Below are 21,319 nucleotides of genomic sequence, written 5' to 3' on the forward strand. Positions count from 1 at the left end.
ATTAATATCTCGCAAAAAATTAGTTGTTTTATAGTATGCACATTAAACTGTTTTTTATCTGCTGTTAAACCGTACCAAGTATCAATTTCTTCCAAAGATGGGATTAAGATGAACGTTTAATTTATTTTTGACTAATTACAGGTGTTAATATATTTACCTGTAGCTTGAGTGAAACCATCATCACAACATCCATATTCTGTACCCTGTAATAGAGATCTTGCATTTTACTTTTCAAATTACACTTGCATGTAATTACTAGGATAAAGATAGCTAATTAAATATTAGTACATTTTTGTACTTATTTCAGGTAAAAATAAATTTTCTTTTAATTTCCTACAATTTTCTCTTTTACAATTAAGATGGGACATAACACTACAGGGAGATAACTCTGTAAAAATCAGCTAAACGTTTTAATTACGTTGTGTTGTTAAGGGAATATCAAGCTTCTCAATGATCAAAATAAGTGTTTGTCAAACTGCTATATAACCAGTGTAATTTTTCTGATAAAACGGTTGGTTCAAATTTTTTGAAATTTTTATATTTTTGTAAAAGGGTCAAAGTAAATACTTTGTCAAAATTTTAAGAAAATTAAACGAGCCAAATTAATTTTAGTTAAAGTATTGGGTACCACCTTAATGAAGACTTTTTTCATAACTTTTGAAGTCTACTCAAAAGTTGTCTAAAATTTATACCACATTATCATGAATTAATTCTGAATTTGGTCTATTATTATCACTCATATACATGTGCATTCATAATTCTTTTTGCTCTTTTTTATTTCAAAATTAGTTAATAAATATCTAACCAAACTAGCACTTTAAATATTTGACGTAAGTTATTATACCTGACAAGCATCAGGACATCCTTTATAGTTAGGTCCTTGTGCTATTGACACACCATCCAAACAACAACCCCACATTGACTCGAAACATAACCTCACAGTCTCTACAGCTGTAAACACAAATAAAATTTATTTAATTTAATTTCTTCTGTCATACAATATCACGAAATACCATAGAAAAGTAAATCAGTACTTTGGGAACAAAATAGTATTAACAGTAATTTGTATCTAAGGTAATATTCATAAAATTTAAGCCAAAGTAATTGCAAAAATACAAAAAAGTACTTAATATATATATACATGTAGTATAAAGTACATTATAATTTGCTTTGCAAGTGATATTTCTATCCTCTTGTTTCATTCATACCTATTCAATGATGTGATCTTGTAAGCATAAGGTTTTCTCTACTTCTAAGAATGACATCTTTGTAGCAGAATAAATTTGAACATCACGTTTCTTTAACATTTCTAATATTTTCCTGGTAGACATTTTATGACAAATTTACCTGGCATCAAAAAACAACTCAATGTACAGTATATGCTGGTTAAACTTTTAATATAACATCAAAACTTACGTCTAGGTGTCTGACAAGACATTCCGCAGACTTCGCGACAACACTTTAAATCTCCAGAACAATCATAATCTGCCTGACATAGCCTAGCACAATCTGGATTGATGTTAGATGTCAATTCTACACGAGGACATTCACCAGCCTTGTACTCAGGAGCTACAAGTATACAGATCTTAATAAGCACATCATAATTCATACTTCAATATTTCCTAAAGATGGAGCAATGTTCTATTTAGCATAGTATACATGTATTCAGTGATCAATTGATTACTCCATTCTTTTGAATTCATTTCCTAGCAATAAAGTTAATTGCCTTTAAAATATCAACTCTGTGATAAGTATTGAAGATGGACAATCAAGATGATAAATGAATAATACTAATGAAGCATTTCAGAGACAACATACAAGGGAAAAAGATCAACTTCTTGTCCAATCATGTACACATTTTGTATATGCTTACCCCAAACCAAGAGCCTGTTTTCTTCCAATTTGTGGCCCCCTACTGAAAATTTCTCGATTCGTCACTGGCTACCGTCTACCATAGTTGTTTTTATTTAATTTTATATAAGCTTTAATCAGGACATTATTTGATTCAAATTTATTATCCTTTTATAGCTAACTATATGTTTTTAGTTTTGCTCATTGTTTAAGGCTTAACAGTGAGCAGCATCTATTTAAAACTTTCTCCTTTTGGTCTTTTCAGAGGTTTATAGGTAGGTGTTATATACAATTTAGGGTCACACCTGCTTTATATATATTAAGGCAAGATGTACCAGTATATGCACAGAGCTGAGGTTAATAATAAATCTATTAAAAATTCATTTATGAAACACTTACCTAACATAGTATCAGCTACTACTTGTTCTGTTGGTCCCCTCCTACCATCTCCTAGAATAGCTGTCAAGTTAAATCTGTATTGTGTGGAAGGTTTTAATCCATTGATACTGTAGGAGGAGACACTGCCAGGAATATCTATAACACTCACACTGTCCCGCTGAACTTGGTCTCTATAGGAACGCTCTCCCATATAGGACAGCTACAAATTCAAACATTTGGAATCAAATTTTTGTAATGTATTTCGTATCAATATTTGTATTGCTGATATTATCATTTCAATATTTTTTTACAATTAATTTCATGACTTAAATACAATTAAGTGTTAAATACAAAAATATGTGACTTAAGAACATTTTCTCCCACTTTCACAATCACATTTTAATATTCAGTAAACTGCAAAATATCTATCCAACCCCAACTTGATATGTATTTAATAAAAATCATATCGATTGTCAAACTTCATAATGAACTTCCTTCAACTAAAACTTTTACCAAATACAGGGAAGAACAACCAACAAAGAGACAGACAAAATGACAAGAAATCATAATGCTTCATGATATTATAAAATGTCCCTTTCACAGATAACATTTGCCACATAACATATTAATGAACACATTGCATATTTTCAGTGATTAACATAGAAACAAGAGGCCCCAAAGAGTTTGCATGGTTCAGCAAACTATCATTTCATGCAAACCTCCAATGAAAAACAATACTATACAGATAAGTTTGACCTGAACTACTGCATAGATTTTGAAAAGAACTTTTTTTTTATATTAGTTTGCACATGATCTATACTATATATAAGTTTATAAACAAAAAATTAAAATTTCAAACAAATAAACTAGTGTTGGTTTCTTATTTTTAAAACCCTATCTTTCTAAAAGTTCCAGTGTTGAATGCAGAAGAAAAATGTGGTAAATAAAGCAAAACTTGTTCTCAAAGGGGAATAATTCAGTTTTTAACTGCATATTACATAACAAATTTCATACAGCAACGCATGCACAATCTAACAAATACTTTACCTAGTATTTTGTATTGAACATAAAACCCAACTTTTGTCATGTCTCAAAGTCTCCATGATTTTAGTTACCTTAGCACAACACTAGTAAGTTTGAGTTATCTCCCTCCCTTTTGTCTACTGTGAACAGGCAACGAAAAAATGTACATAATGTCCTAAAACTTTAGCCAAAAAGTACTGTAAACCTGATTTTCAAGTTACTTGAACTGGATTTTCCAATGCCCAGCCTTATACTGCTTATTTAGAGACCATTCATCTATCAGTACAGAAAAAAGGACATAAAACATCTAATTTGAAATAAAACTCAATTTCAGAAGAAATAATTGTACTAAAGATGTCATGTCACCTAGAAATTGACTCAATTATGATCAGAAACCTCTTTATATCATACAATTAAATTTCAAATATAAGCTCAATGTCTTAAAAGAGAGTTAAAGGCAACCAGAAAGAATTGGAGCATTTCTTTAATTTTACCCCAAATATAAACTCCATAACTAAAAAGTCATTTTTTCCCTTGAGTATATTGAGCCTATTTGGCGAAATGAGTTAAATAGAAATTTTTGATATTTATTCTTATTTTAAAGATAAATAAATGAGAAATTAGAAATTTTAAACCCTCGAGCTTTTAACAAATGGTAAAATTCCCATAATTTCTCGTGTTATCTTACTCTGTGTTGCATGCATACTCAAACTTACCCTATATTGTCTAATTATACTCAGTGTAAACTTACCCTATATTGTCTGATCACACTTTCAGTGTAAACTTACCCTTTTTTGTCTAATAATACTTGGTGTAAACTTACCCTATATTGTCTAATTATACTCAGTGTAAACTTACTCTATATTGTCTGATTATACTCAGTGTAAACTTACCCTATATTGTCTGATGATACTCATAGTGTAAACTTACCCTATATTGTCTGATATCATCTTTCATCATAGGAGGATCCCATTTTAAAGTTATTTTATTATAAGTTTTATCCATAGCATGAAGAGCGTGTACTTTCAGTTTTGTTTCTGAAATGAGATTTCTAAAATTTTTATACAAATGTAGACACAATAAAATAGCGATGAATCATTGTGGACATTCATAGATGTCTTCGAAAAGATTAACAAGATGAGTCAACCATCAATAGGTGAACAAAATATAAAAAGTCTACCATAACAGACAACATATTATGTGTACCAAAAATGCAGACAGTAAAATATTGTTATGTTATTATTTGGTTCATTTTTCTTATTTTAAGTTTTGGTTCACTTCTACATTTACTAGTACAAAAGCAGCATTGGTTAAATATATGTAGGAATAAAGGTATTTTATGTGTTAAATTGACAATTACTGGAAGGTTGGACAGCTCCCTCTAATAACGCAAAAAGAAAAAATCACATCCTTCTTTTTTATAACACTGCTGAATAGAAATTTTATTGGTAGGGGGAGAAGGCTAAGAAAATGGATGAAAATGAGCGAACAATCCATGATATTACGGGAAAGAACATAACTTTATAATGCATCATCTTATCAATAATGGACAAATTATGGAAGAAAAAACTAACCATCACTACCACATCTAATCAGACATTCTGCACGTGTCCTGAATCTGTTCTCATTACCACGACAACCACCATAAAGAAATTCTGTACAATCTTTTGTTGTCTGGTCGAAGTGCCATCTTCTATGTGCTGCTTTACATGGTCCATGAGCCTGAGGTAGCTGGCAAATATCTGCAATTTAAAAAAAGAAATAAATGTAAATGTGAGATACCATTATATTATTAACTTTTCCTTTTGCTCTCATCAAAACAAGTAAATAAATAGGCATAGTCCTAAGTCTGGAGTCTTTGTCAGTGGATGCCTTTAAAGTTTCTTAATGGTTTTTTTTATTTATCAGAGAATTGGCATAGTGTGTGTTTTATTTGTTCCCTTGTTTTCTAGACTCAAGGTGATTAAGAGGTCAACATATTGTGTAGGAAATTGTCTGTTGTTAATGACCTAGTGTTGACAACAAAAAAGTAATTTTACTTTTTAAATTCATTAGTTTGCTGTCTAATGGCTGTTGGGTAGTGTACCCATCATCTCATTTATTTAAAATCAAAATTCAATCAGAACCGAGAAGGAATATTTTCATCTGATTTAAATAAATTCTTTGAGTTTGGAATATTGTTATCCCTCTGCTTTTTTACAAAAAATATTGAACAAGATTAAATACTATGAATAAACTGGGATATTGGGTTTACATATCTGAGATGCCAAGGCAACCAAAACAAAAACAAAAGCCTATATTTTTATGATTTACCAATATATTTTTTTATACTTAGTGTTCTAATCAGTAACAATCTGAACCAAACATAGTTAAATGGTGTGTATTGTGTACTGCATTTTATCAATCATCCTAAAACAAACACAAACTACATACCTTGAACTGTAACACTCCTACGACATGCTGCATCACACTCCTCCTCAGTCTCAAAATTATTACGATTTCCGTCGCAACCACCATACCAAAATCTTTTACACTTTCCATCGTTTCCAGAATATGACCATTTTATTTTGTAGTCTGTACAGGAACCTCTTTCTGCATCCAAACTACAGAACTGAGCTGAAATTTATAAAAACAAATGTTATTACAGATGTATATCATTTGATATGTCGGTTAAAAGCTCATTAGAGATTATTTTATGTCCTTGTTTGTATACTAGGCTGACTCTAAATAAAGCTTATTTATTTATGAAGCTGTTTTGTCTTTAGTTGTCCATGTTGTGATTTGTGTACTATTATTTGTGTTTGTCTTTTTCTTTGTTAGGCCATGGCTTTGTCAGTTTATTTTTAATCTATGAGTTTGAATGTCCCTCTGGTATCTTTCATCCCTCTTTTAACAACCCTTAATTAATTTGCAGCAAAGCCCTGAATATTTGAAGTAAAGTCCCAAATAAGAAATAAATTGCTTGAACATGTTACAGTATTTCTGGAACTGAAATTGAGTGTGGCAGTGGTTTAAGCAATCATTATGATAGTAGTATTTCATCAGAATGCTTTAAATTGAAGTTGAACACAAGCATAAACTATTAAACATTTCAAATTAACAAAGATTTTTCACAAATGTGAATTTTGCAAGATTTTGATGTTTGGAAATTATTTTTGACTTATAAGATCTTATTTCAGCAAATGAGGCTTACATTTTCCATACCTTCAGTGTCTTTTTATTGGTTTTGTGTCATTTAATATTTGAATTGGTTCATATACGATGATGGAAGTTTTTAACGACCTTGACTGGGATTAATGTCAAGTCAGAAAATATTGTGAGGTTTTTCTTATTGCAAAAAATGCGACAGAGTTGTAAACGAAATAATTTAAACTCGCATTTTGAAATATTTTATATGAATTAAACAGGATTAATTTAAAATAGTAAAAATTAATATCAAATTTAAGTCTAAAATGACAAAATTGCTATAATAAATGAACGGAATAATTTCTAAATTTACAGTAACAATCCTTGCACGGTTTCATATATTGTCTTGTCAGTGCTTTTTATGGCTGACTATACGTGTATGTTTTGCTCATTGTTGAAGGCTGCAGTGTAACCTAAATTTACTTATATTTATGCCATTTTGACTCTAGTGGATAGCTGTCTCTTTGGCAATCATTACATGCTTCTCAATTTCTACTAGTAAGAAACTAAAAGTGATGATGACTTGGAAAATATTCAACCTCTAGATTCTTTATTAAATTTTTGTGTTATTTATTTGTCGTCTCATTTACATATATCTCACATCTTTTATCCATACTGATGTTACCAAACCCAAATGATAAACAAGAGAGGAATAATTCATGATAATACATACCTGATGTCTGTGGAGCATCAGTGGTTTCTGGAGGGGCTACTTCAACTGAAACCAAAAATACTATATTGTCAACTTTTTTTGTACTTAAAAGTAATGTATTGTTATTCCTTTGCTATTTGCCATCTATCAGCAGGCAAAAATTCATGAATATAACTTGTTAACAATTCAAATATCTGTACATTTGTCTTTGATGAATGTGAATTAGTCAAAACTCATTTTTCTGACATACTGTAGATTCATTTATTTTTGTAGGTACCAATTTTCATGGAGGAAAGAAAAGTTACATGTTTGTGGATAATCAATTAATTGTTTTTTCCGAATTCTGCATAAAGCCTTAAGAAAATTTGTCATTCGTTAAACATATAATTTCGTGGTTCAACTGTACCCCTGAAATCGGTGAAAAGAGGTATCCAACGAATAATAATGAATCCACAGTATTAATATTGGACAGACAGGCAACCTTTCTTAGTGCCATTATAACAGAATACGAATATTAAGGTGTTTTCATATTGCCCATCGTGAATCTTTTTTAATACTGACTCAATCTGAGCTCAGTCAATCTTTTATTTTTTTTTAGTCACCCTCAGGGACAGAATTAACTGACCTGATAAGAGAGGTGACCTTTGAATTGACTTCCAAAATGCATAGGTATAATTAGACCTGGACGACAAGAGGGTAATTTGAAAAAATAGATTTTTGCTTAGTAGAAGTAACCATTATATATATACATAAAAGTCTTCAGAATTTGCAACAATAATAATACAAGATAGCAATATATGAACAAGATGTCATGAAATCAGTTTTATAACATCTTGTTCATATATTGCTATCTTATATCAGTATCGTTGCACAAATCTTAATGACATTTATCCATTTTCTTATTTGCATGTGTAGCATAGTCAATCCTAGACGATTAGATTCTTATCAAATTTGCTGGTTGGTTTTCTTTATAGGCAAATAAAGTCATTGGTTTCTCTTTTAAATACTTCTACAATTTATCAGGAAATTGACCTTTGTTATCCACTTGTTTTATGTGTTAGAGCTTTTAATTTTGTCATTTGATTAGGCACTTTCCATTTTGAACCTTCCTTGGAGTTCAGTATTTTTGTGATTTTACTTTTTGTAGGCATTCTATATAGTGTGGATCATGTTCATTAAAGAACGCTGTACAAAACCCAATTGTTTATATCCTTGTACTTTGGTTGACTTGTGATGTGTTATAAAAACAGAATGGTGTTCCCACAGAATATTTAAAGCTGGTTTAGGTCATGCATGGGTACACAGTAGTACCTATATTAGGCTCCCGACAGGTATGACCACAACCGTTAGAACAACATTTCTGTGTCCCGGTACAATCATAATCTGATGCACATCCTTCAACACATATTCCTCCAGCTCCTGCAGTCAATGGTGGACATTCTCCAGCTTTATATCCTCCTAAAAAAACATTAGAGATAATGAACAAACTAGGAGCATGTAATGTGCATAGCTGACTGGCACTTGTTATTTCAAGTAGGAAGCATTAGCAATCTATGTTAAATCATTGCTGTCAGAGTGACCCTCTACTAGGTCTTATATGGTGAAGAACCCTTGTAAGGAGTCAATTCACCATTTTGTCACTTGATTTTCTTGTGGAATTTTTGTTGTTGATAGTTTTTGCAGTTTAGAGTTTAGAGTTTATAGTTTTAAGCTAAATAGAGAAAAAAAAAATTAATAATAATTTCAGAAACAAAAAACTTTGTTCATGACTTACTGAAGGTTTATATATACTTTCATCATTTTGTTATTGCATGATGAGAGACTGTCTTTTATTAATTTTGACTGCAAAGTTTCAAAATTCTTATTCTATTACCATGGTACTTACCCCTTACAGCTCTTGTAGTGTTGTAAGCTGACATACTCCACAAGCTGAACTTTGTACCCTGGATGACCTTGACACTAAATTCATATTGTTGACCTGACGATAACCCTGTGATATACACTTGTTGAGCTGTAGTATTGACAGTGATATATTGATTTTCTGTACCTGCCACAAGTTGCCTATATCTAACAGAATATAATCTACGCTCCGTGGCATCAGCGGCATCTACATCTCGCCATGTTACAAAAGCTGTATTATCTCTGACTATGTCAGCTCGGATGTTTACTGGAGGTGTCAATAAATAACTGTCTAAAATAAGAAATAATACATACTTTGAAATTTTAAGCTTTTACAAGAATGGGTGACTTCTTAAAAAAAAAATTAATTTAAAAAGATATGCTTTTCTAATATCACACAGAGAACATAAGATGTACTACCTGCCTTTACATAGATGTATAAGACACCTTGTAACAAAATATCTATTTTTCTAAATATAAAAAAACAATATTTTCAGAAGTCTATTTTGGGAATTTTTTTTGCAGATTTGCATTAATTGCATGATGTTTGAAACCCATAAGCAACTTCCTAAACCTTCTTAACAAAACAAGTGATATCTTAAGACATCTGAAGCATGTCACTTGAAAATTTTTAATTACTTTTTAATTTCTGTTTTGAAGTGGCAAAAAAGACGACCTTATCATACATATCTCTCCTTTGGGACAAGAGAGAATATTGTGAACAAAAAAAAAAGATATTCTAATTACCTTCAGGATCTTGGCAGGTTGTGCCACATCCGTTTGAACAACATTTTTGGTTGCCACCACAGTCTACATCTCTACGACAGGCCTGAACACATGATCCTATGTTACTTATAGAAAGTTTTGGACATTGTCCTGGTTTAGTTGTGGGCAGTGGTGCAATCGTGGTAACTGTAATTAAAAAAAAATATGATTACAATTGACCAATCTCAAATTGTTTTCACGAATGAGTTACACCAGTTAACCCAAGCTCAATCGTAAAAATTACCTCAATGAACAATTGATTCTTACTGTGATGTAATAACTTAAACATTCTGACATATGTAATGTCTGGGAAAATGCATGAATTTGAAAGATGTTTTAGGAGCTATTGATTACTAATTACACTTCCCCTCAAAGTTGTTGACTCAATGTGATGGAAGTATCTTAAATGAGCATTTTCTAAAGATATAAGTTTTTGTCAAACAGGAAGAATAACATTGAACAACTGAAAGTGTTTCATACTGTATGGCATAATTAGATAAATCTTGGTGACCTATATTAAGAATCCATGACTTAAAGTTGCTGAGAAAATTGTGACATGATTGTGTTGCAGACAGACGAAAAGAGGTTAATCAGTATATTCTATTCCTAAATTAGAGGCGGATGTATTATAATCAATCCAATCTATCTTTCTTTGATACGTCATTAATCAATCCAATCTATCTTTCTTTGATACATCATTTAAGTAACTAATATAAAATAGTAGGCAAGCCATAAATTCTTTGACAAAAATAAAAAAATTAGTAAAAATATCAGTTTTAAGTCAGCAATTTGATCGATAGTACTGTTAAGAAATAATTATGGGTAAAATATACAAAAAAATCTTGTTTCCTATTATTAATATTCCAATAATTTTATTAATACCTGTGATAGTACATCTGGCTTCACAATCCTCTTTGGTATCAAATCTATTAGCATTACCCCCACAACCTCCATACCAAAACCTTGTACATTGACCAGTTGTAGAATTGTGGTAAAATTTCACTACATATCCTCTACAATTTCCCAATTCACTATGTAAACGACAGATATCTGAAATTAAAGTAAAATTTGATTACACAATGTATTTTTTTCAAGAGGGCTATAAGATAAGAGCCCTAAAATAAATTTTAAAGCAGTTTCATTCTGATAATATTTTTTTTTAATATTTATAAATGAAATATATACATATAAAATATATGAGCACCAAATTAATCTGTGATGTAAATATTGGCTCCAAACAACAAGGGTACTGGAAACCAACATATGTATAACATTTTTGTTTAGGTGCTAGCTGAAGCACTCCTCCAGGTGAGGGATTTTCTTGTTGTGTTGAAGACCCATTGGTGGCATTTGGCTGTTTTCTGCTCTTTGGTCGGATTGTTGTCTCTTTGACACATTCCCCATTTCCATTCTCAATTTTTATTATTTTATAGCGTATACTTTGAGAATAGTGCTTCAATTTAATAAAATTTAAATGATTGATTGTTTCTGTAAGTCAGGTTGCAAATTTTGAAAGCAATTTGATGATGATCAGAAGTGGATTAAGGTTTGAAGGCCCTCTCAAATTATGGAGCCATGTATATAGTAAATGCATCGATTTTTTCAAGACCCACTCCTAATAATTTCTTGGTTCATCTCACCCTTTCAAAATCTTAGATCAGCATCCAAGGAGATCATACAAATGAGTTATGAATGTAGCCTTGTTTGCACTAGTAAGACACACAGATTTTTTTATGTGCTACCTAACATACAACATGACAGTCAGGAAAAACATATCACCCTACTCAGACACATTATTATGACCAAAATTTGGTCGAGAAGGTACATATACTTAATTTTGAAGATTTTAGTTTAAACACCTGGATATCTGCCCCTGTTGAACTGCACTGTTCAAGTAAAACTTTGAGGTGTTTAACAATAAATTAGTTCATGTTACATGAAACAAGCCAATTTCATTGTTTTTTTAGTAATTAATGACATTTCTTGATAATAATAAAATTTTTGTCCTCACATGTGGGGAACTTGAGAGACATAAACTTAATTAAATCACAGGTGCAATAACTTTATTATATTGTAATTGCATTTCCACAATGTGTTACATAATAGTCTTGACTTTTAAATATGAAATTCATATGAAAACCAAAGGTTCCTAGGAGAATGCATTGCTCATATGGCATCCATGTCTAAGAATGCCAATCATAACTGTTTGATATAGCATCTGTTTTATACATATTACTGTAAAGGAAGATCATTCGATTATCCGGGTGGGTAAGGACAAATGCACTGGAGACAGGTAGATTTTAGAAATAAATATATGTTCCGAGTTAGAACTGATAATAATTATTTTTGGCCAAGACAGAATGCAATAGAATTTTCTGTCCAAGTAGTAGCATTTGAATGTCAGATACAAGAAGGGCTTCAAATATCATTATAGATTTTTCTGTATCGTAGTTAAAATGTTAATTATGCAATTAAAGAACCTTAATGAGCCCACCACCACATTGTCACTGGACAAATAAAATAACTTATAGAAAAAAAAATTGAATTATAATTTCCTGTCGATATGCACATCTTCATAGTATGTCCTTATTATCTAAAAATGTTTCATGAAATTCTGTTTTGTGGTTTCAGAGGAGTTGCGATGACAAGAAAAGGACTGACCGACTGATGGACAGACAGATGGAGGGAGGGATAGACGGATGGACAGACAGATGGAGGGAGGGATAGACGGACGGACAGACTGATTGACTGGTCAAAAACATAATACCCTCTGCAACTCCATTGCGTGGGGAATAACATTAAGACTGGATGCAATCTTTAATGGCCATTGATTTGAAAAAATAATTTTGATAAATGCCTGCAAGACAACTGCCACATGGCTAGTAGAACGTTTTTAACTTGTTCATGTCTGTCACATTTTATTTTGTTTATTGTATTGATATAAGAAGTCCATATTTTTTCTTTACATTTTCCAAGTCACTGCCCAAATGGTCAACAATCCTATCTGTAACAATGTCTACTGTCTTCACCCTCTCTGTACAACCCTCAATACTCTAATCTGTATACTTGTCCAATCCCAGTCAGTACCACTGTCTAAACCACATCCCTTCTACTGTCTATACCCCTCTGTTCTGATATCTATACTTCCTCAAAATCCAATTTCTATACCCCCATCTGTATCACTGTCTACACCCTGTACTAGGATCATTAGATTAAGGTTTACCTGTATTCCCTGAGTTATCTATTCCACCATTAGTGCCACTGTTTGTACCACCATTTGTACCGTGATCTGTCCCATGATCTGTTCCATGATCTGTTCCATGATCAGTACCACCGTGTCCATTACCGTTTGTACCATGGTCAGTACCTGTATCTGTACCTGTGTCTAATTAAATCAAAAGAATACAGATGTATAAATATTTTAAGCAATAATTAGTTCACACTTGGTATTATTACTTATTCACAGTTTCTGGTTTGGTAGGAGTTGTGAGTGCAAGTGACAGTGCTTTATAAAATGAAAAAGGTTGGACTTAAAAAAAAATAATAGGAGGGAAAGGAATTGATATAAATAAAACCAAGTTTATGTTTCCAGTATCATATCTCTTTGAAGGAACATGCTCTAGGATCACTCAAACACTTTCATTCATGCATATAAGACAGAATCATAACCAATAACTTGAGGCATAGTTTCTTACTATTTTGATAAAGCCAATAGAGATAAATACAGAGTTTATGAATTTTCATACCTAAAATAGCTCTTAGTGATCATATATAAACTAAGAAAGATATGGAGCATTCATAAAGATATTGTGGCAAACAGTAATTGATCTGCAATACGTTCATCATGCTACTGTACTGTGATGTTGTATATTTTTCGATAGTATAAAAGACTGAAAGGAACTGTTTCTTCATGCCATGGTCACAGTATAACGTCATACTGGGTTTTCTCATTATACATGTAGTACAGCTAGGTTTTGCTTTATTTCTTTTGAAGACAAGGGCAAACATTTTTCATTTCATGGAGAGAATGAGAAAATTTAAAATTAAACACTCTATGCATTCAACATAAATGAATGAACAAAATGATATATAAATGATGATTGATAAATGGCATGAAATAACAGAATAACTGCATAAATATGTGATACCCTGACCAATATTATCTTGTTTTAAAAATAGACATAGGTTTGAACTCTCTTCTTTTCAACAGGAGCCTCCAGATATTTTTTTGTTGGGGGGAAACCTTTCACTCTGTGCTTATCACCCTCTAAGGAGTTCAGAATCTCAAATTATTCAAGTTGTGAATTTGGCATTTAGAATTTTGCAAAGTTAAAACACGTAATGTTCATTTTATTATAAAAACATTTTGAGATAAGTAACATTTTCAATAATTTTATTCTATTTTAAAAATGTTGTCAAGAAGTTTCCTTCCATGACAAGAGGGGACACAAAAAAATCAAAGAATATTCACAATTGTCAACTACTTTCTTGATCATAAGTCAAGTATTCTATCATTGACTACAAAGTAGAAACTTCACAAAAGGTTGAAATTGGCCATTCAATTTTAATGTATTTTCAACCAGGTCAAAATGATACCAATTTCACAAGAAGTAATTGTGATATTACAACTTATACAAAATAATTTCTTTTTGACACATAACATAATAAATGATGAAATAATGACCATTAATTATACATTATTTAGTAGTAAGGCTTTGGAAATAGATACATTTATTAACCTTAAGAATAAAATTATTTCTTTTGTATATTTCATGATGAAGTTAAAATTCAAGGCCATGTTTAGACTAACCTTAAGTGAACCATTTCCTTTAGCATGATACATATTTTAGTGATTTTTAGTCAGGGCTGCATAATTTGCAAGTTTTTTTTAATGACTAAATAGGGGACAGAATAAGTAGAAATATCCCATTGAATAGGGATGTAGTAAATTTTAAATAGAAACATTTTTATCCGAGGCAGAGCTCCCAAATTAAAATATATAAGGAATCTACAGTTAATTACCTCCTATAGAAACATTTTTATCTGAGGCAGAGCTCCCAATTTAAAGATTTGAAAAGTTGATACCTATGCACAGACCATCTTTTTCTTTGTCTATTCTTAATTTATTTTTCTCATAATTTTGTAATTGATGATTTTATGAACATGGTCAAATGGAGTTCATAATTTTTATGAACATGGTCAAACGGATTTCATCATTTTTATGAACATGGTCAAATGAAGTTCATCATTTTTATGAACATGGTCAAACGGAGTTCATCATTTTTATGAACATGGTCAAATGGAGTTCATCATATTTATGCACTGTTATCTAACACAACAATATCACTTATAGATACAAACCTATGACTTTAGAGGTACAAGCGGCCTTACATGCCTCTTCAGATTCAAAACGGTTGGTGTTGCCACGACAACCACCATACCAAAATCTCTGACATAGTTTGTCATTGTAATTATAGTACCACTGAACTTTATATTTGGTACATTGGCCCCTGTCTTGTTTTTGGCGACATCGAGCTAAATAAATTGAAGACAAAATATTGGATAACCACTCCCAGTGCATAGAAAACAAACACACAGTGTTAGCAACAGTGATATAACAACCATGTTTAAATTCTTTGTTACTAGATCTGTAATGCTGCTCAGTCTTTCATTTCTGATGTTAGTAGCTGCAGTAATAAACAACTCATAACATTCATTATTTTATTTTTGATTATTTTTGACTGGTTCTGACATCTTTAAATTTGGTTTTGTTGTTTTGGACTTTAATCTGATTAAGGTCCACAGCATTCTAATCCAAATATGTGAATAATAACAAAAGATTAAATAATTTATTCAGAATCTTTTTTTGGAGCAAGAGCCAGCAAAACAAAGATTACAACATGTTTGTTTAAACTAACAATACTTTACACAATTTTGCTTGTATGTTTATTTATGAGAACACAAATTGAAATAAAATGTTACCAAAGGTTATTTTAAAATAAAAAGGCAAAATATTTTTCTCGCTTTATTACTGATCAAAAGTTCTAGTAATCAACATTATATCTACATATAAACTGATAACTAATCACTTAACAAAATTAGGACCAAAACACCCTATACAAAAATTACATAAGTTGGATATAACATCTGAATTTAAGTTAATATCAAAACTTAGAACATAAACATCTTATCTTACGCAGTTGTATAACAGATTTAATAAGTTTTAAATAGTTCACAAGACTTTTGAACTTTGAAGGTGAATCATAAGTACTCTCTTTATAGTTATAAGTACCTCGAATCATTTTGGAACAGTCGTTACAAAATAAACCACTACTTAAAATTAACATTTAATCTGAGTATTCTAGATTCAAGAGGAACATTTGTAAAAGTAGAATTATAATAGCATGCAGAAATATAAATGTAAAGATATGCAACAGTATCTATTTTAAAGCAAAGATTTATCTGCATATAATGAAGGGATAACTACTATCTCTTTTAGTTTCTACTCCTTCAAGAATAGTATTAGCTTTAGAAAAAAATAAGACAAATTTTCTGCTTTAGTCAAATGAACTTACCTCTAAAAAATTTAGTATAAGTTTACCACAATTTATTTATTCACATGCAGATGTGGATTCGAGTTTTCCCTCACTAATGTATTATTACCCCCTAGATATATTTTACACCTAATCAGTTTTTTTAATTCTAATTTTGGCATCCATGAAAATTGTGCAACAGCATTTTCTATAGTTTAAAGGTGAAGGTTGGGTGAGGTGAAAGGTGCAAAGGAAAATTGGTGTGCAAATTGGTGCAGTGATTCTAATCTACTATCTGGTGGGTGTATTTTAATGTACAATTGTAAGATGATTTACTACTTGTAGTAGTACTTCACATTTTATAAAGTACATAGTAATAATTATTTGACCACAAAAATGATTGCTTGATTTGATGAGAAAACTTTCAGGTTTCTGAATTCACTTATACATGTAAATTTGTGTACTTCATTTGAAACTACCTTGAAAAGTATGCATTATCTTTATGGTCAAAAATTTTATTCTTTATTTTTGTGATTTTAAAAACTTTTCTCTTTGTTTTTTTTTTATCATAACAGAGAAATAATTTTTATAGTTACTAAATCCTTCTATTACTTACCTGTATCTATAACTACTGTATTAACTGGAAAGAAAGAAAAATAGTATATTAGCACCAAAATATAATAACAAAATGACAATGTTTTGTATGGTATCTTTCCATAACCATATGCAGTCTTGTTCACTTCACTAATTTCTACAGACTGATACAAAAGACAAACCCGACTGTAGCTATATATGCATAACAGGAATTCTATACATACAGAGAACATGACCTCACAACCCTAAATTTTATGTAGTTCATGTATCTTTTGTTTTTAATTACATTCAAATTATTCTCTATTTCTCTAATTTAAACTCTATTAAAATACATGGGACGATTTGCTCATGGAAATTAAAGAAAGAAAATTAATGTACCACAAGCATACTACATATCCTGTATAAAATGAAGAAATTGTAATAAATAAATGCTGACAATCGCAACATGGAACTGAAACTAGAATAGAATCATCCCAGAAATAAATAATACAGAAAATTAATTAATTTAAGCAGATAAGAGAACACTCATAATAAAAAAAACAAGACAAAAGCAATGAAAATTACATTAAACTTTGTGTTCAAAGTATTATCCTTTACCTGTTATTGTGTTACAACTTAATTTATTAATTTATATTCTGCACATTAATCATTATACTTTTAAGTTTGGTTCCGATGTCCACACGGTTTCAAAGGATATTAATTTTGAAATTTTAACACCACCAAGACGACATCAGAAGAAAACAATGATAAACAAATTGCATTTGCCCTTAAAAACCTGGTGAGCTAGTTGTGATCTGACTATATCTAAAATTGTTCATGTTTCAGTGCCAAATGGCATCCCCCTTTTTTTTGGACACACAGGGGGGTTACTATACATTCAAATATAAACAGTTCACTCTTTCCAATAGATGCAAAATGAAATTGCAGACAGTAAAAACTGTTCAAAGAGAGTAGAAACCATGATTTTTAAAGCATTAAAAAGAAACATTACCACATCAGAGAGATTTTAACAAACAGACTGTAGAAACTAATTTATTCCACAACAAGCAGTCTGAAACACTTGTAATTGTAGACTATACTAAGACATGGTTTCCTTTTCTATTCATAGATAAAAATATAAAAAAAGCTTATCAAAGTCAAGGTCAAGTAATACACTTCAGTGCTTCTAATTGCATGTTTATTGTGTTAATTCTTTCGAAAAAATTATAGACCTGAAAGTCTTAGATCTGATATTATGCAATACATGACATCAATTCAAGAACCATACGTTTGAAAATAAAGCTAATGTCATGGGGAGATGTGTTTATGTTGGATAGGTACAGAAACTTTGCTTTGTTACAGGCCACCTATACTGCCACTTCAGAGGGTAGCTGCAGAGGTTCCTTTATTATTCATATCCACTATAATTTAATTCTTATCTTTATGTATCTATCAGTGTAGACATGAAAAAAGTATTTCCTTAGTACATCAAATAATGATGTTTCTGTGATTGCGGTAGAAAGAAATGTACATACTATGATGTGAACAAGTAATCAGCCATGGGAACACTTTCTGATTGCACGGATTAATTAATGGCAAGAACTTATTGCTGTGATTGCATTTCTATAATGTATACACAAATATAACTAATGCCAAACTTATTGTTGTTTTGTCTGTCAATTTGTTAAACCTATATGTCTAGCTATAGGACAAATATTGTTGGTCAGCCATCAGTTTACAGCATTCCATAAAATGTCTTCATTTCCATTTATAAATCCTTTGACTTCAGTGGGCTCAGTGTCAATATAATGTGTCCCAGTAAAGTGACATGTTTACTTAGACTCTTACCTTGAGAGCCAGTACATTAGGAATATGACTTGTATGTCTTGTCTACTTCAAACAAATGGTATAGGTAGTAATATCAACATATTGACCAAGTTATTATATGTAATATTTGCCACTGGTCAATTGAATTTTATTCACCAGTTAAGCAACCTTACTAATAATGTAGGAGATCTCCCTCTGATGATGATTTTCAGAGGAAGATTTGAATCTGAACCTACTTCAAGTATTATCTACATGATTTATATCTCACTTTTTAATTCTCAATATAAAACAGTGTAATGAAAGCAAGATTTGCCAAGCATTGTAATTTCGAGTATTTATACATTTTAAAATTTCCATAAAAAGCGGGTCATGAACAAGAATATTTGAATTCATTCTGACTACTGTATCAAAGAACTGATTAAAAGCTGGATCTAACAAAAATTTCTGTTACTCGAGAACCAAAAAAAAGTGTTCTCCAACCTACAGACCTCTTTGTCTGTTAACAAAAACCTTGAACTGTGAAAAGGTTTTCTTTCATTTTCCTAATACAATTATATTTGTTATCATAATACTGATTCAAAGTTAATATGGACTGCTTTAAATCACAAATACTTATAACATTAATATTTAAATTAATGATTAGTACAACATGTGTGGTACTAGTTGTTGCTTGGCATGTTTGAACTTAGTAATCTAAGTCAATATTAAGTCAATATTTAGTCTTTTTCATCTTACAAAGTAATTTTGTGGTTGTGAAGTTTCAGTCCTGTAATCCTTCTGTATTTATGAAATATACCTATCATAAGCTACCAAGTTATTCTATACTATCATAACTGCCAGAGAATTAAAACAGGAATAATAGTGGGTTGGTTTGATTTCTAAAAACTAAAAAGCCACATGTTAAGGGGGCTCATGGGTCTAAATCAACTTTTTTATTTAATATAGGATTTCTCTATATTTTTCTATAAATGAACTTTATCTTATACTTAATAGAAAAATGATATAAAAAAAATGGGGTCACTGTTCATAAACGCTCACAGTCTGCCTTTGAAAGAAGCATACATTTTTTGGAGAAATAGCGGTAATATCGAAATAAAAAAAGAACTTAATTACAGAAATCGCTTAAATTTTACAATTATTTAGTTTATGTACAGCTTATTTGAAAACAAAAATAAAAAATATATGTCACCGATGAGTTAAAAAAGATATTTCAATTTTAATGCCAGACAAGAGGCTGTCACAACGACAGCAAACCCGATTTATTAACATTTATTTGTGTCCTGCCAATTTCACAAGAACCATAACTGATGAATGGTGAAAGTGAAAATCGTTAATATCAAATTTGACCTCCATTTTGTCATCAGTATCAACATATTGAAATTTGAAAAGCTTAGGTTGATTGGTTCATGAGTAAATGCAACAACATGAATGGAAACACAATTTTTTAATCTTTCAAGAACCATAACTCCTGAACGGTGAAAGTCAAAATCAACATTATTGAACTTGACCTCCATTTTGTCATCAGTAACAACATATTAAAATTTGAAAAGCTTTGGTTGAACAGTTCATGAGTAAATGCACGGACACGACTGGAAAAGCCATTTTTCACTCTTTCAAGAAACATAACTCCTGAACGGTAAAAGTCAAAATCGCCATTATTGAACTTGATCTTCATTTTGTTGTCTGTAACAACATATTAAAATTTGAAAAGCTTTGGTTGAACAGTTCATGAGTAAATGCACGGACAACATTTGGTTGCCGCCCGCCCGACCCGCCGTACATCCCCAAATCAATAACCGACATTTTTGTCACAAAAATCCGGTTAAAAATGGCATTTTTGCACCAAAGGCAGATAGTTTGGAGCTTTTTCATTGATATCTACATTTTAAAAGTCACCTGGGGCCAACACAAATTGATTTTTTGAAATGATTTTTGTACCATATGATAAAGTAACAACTACTACTAAAGGTAATAAATAAAATTTGTAATGAAAAATTAATGTTTAATTTTTTCTGAAAATCTTATACCCACGAGCCTCCTTAATACATTTATATGATTTTTAGCATAAAATTGTACAAAATATTGTCAAAATTGCTTTGCTCAGCAGTATATGTTTCCTTTTCTAGCATTACGCCCCCTTCCTATAAATTCTTTAAAATAGTTACAATTTGTCAACCATTAACAAACTGTTGACACTAACTACAGACTTTTGAACTTTCTAAAACATTCAATTACACATAAAAAGTCAACATTATCACAGGGGACTTAAATACTAGGCTGATACAATTATTTAGGGCCATAAACAAAACTTGACATTTATAAAAGTCACACTGTCCACAGACATTCCAACCCTATCATTTCACTGATAAATTGGTCCTTATAAAATACATGTATAACATATTAAATTCAGCTTAACATTACTATCTTTGGAGTGCTCTACGACAACATTGTATCTTATCTACTCTCTAGTATTGGTCAAACTTGACCATCAGTTTGTGATGGCTAATCCTTTTAAATCCTATCAAGTACTTATTTAGGTGTGGTTAAGTGCTGGTCAACAAAGCTACTTCACTTATAATTAATATTATGACTTCCGAAAATACTTTTGATTACTATAATACATTATTAAAAT

General features: G+C 30.8%; 1 protein-coding gene across 13 annotated transcripts in view; it reads right to left on the reverse strand.

The window, feature by feature from the left end:
- The window catches only part of LOC139517421 (papilin-like), a 125,575-nt gene that overhangs the window by 20,185 nt on the left and 84,071 nt on the right, over positions 1-21,319 (reverse strand). For 9 of the 13 annotated variants that reach the window (XM_071308422.1, XM_071308415.1, XM_071308413.1 and 6 more), the window contains 15 exons: positions 16,904-16,927; positions 15,116-15,289; positions 12,978-13,139; positions 10,637-10,804; positions 9,737-9,901; positions 8,976-9,281; positions 8,402-8,548; positions 7,112-7,156; positions 5,686-5,868; positions 4,827-4,994; positions 4,183-4,289; positions 2,251-2,449; positions 1,417-1,569; positions 845-951; positions 158-203 (listed from right to left, as the gene is read on the reverse strand). In XM_071308422.1, the coding sequence (XP_071164523.1) occupies positions 158-203; positions 845-951; positions 1,417-1,569; positions 2,251-2,449; positions 4,183-4,289; positions 4,827-4,994; positions 5,686-5,868; positions 7,112-7,156; positions 8,402-8,548; positions 8,976-9,281; positions 9,737-9,901; positions 10,637-10,804; positions 12,978-13,139; positions 15,116-15,289; positions 16,904-16,927 (2,154 nt within the window). The remainder of the gene's footprint in view (positions 1-157; positions 204-844; positions 952-1,416; positions 1,570-2,250; positions 2,450-4,182; positions 4,290-4,826; positions 4,995-5,685; positions 5,869-7,111; positions 7,157-8,401; positions 8,549-8,975; positions 9,282-9,736; positions 9,902-10,636; positions 10,805-12,977; positions 13,140-15,115; positions 15,290-16,903; positions 16,928-21,319) is intronic. The other 4 variants (XM_071308423.1, XM_071308416.1, XM_071308425.1 and 1 more) reach the window with 1 other exon arrangement.

This window comes from Mytilus edulis, chromosome 3, assembly GCF_963676685.1.
Source record: "Mytilus edulis chromosome 3, xbMytEdul2.2, whole genome shotgun sequence".
Taxonomy (NCBI): Eukaryota; Metazoa; Mollusca; class Bivalvia; order Mytilida; family Mytilidae; genus Mytilus; species Mytilus edulis.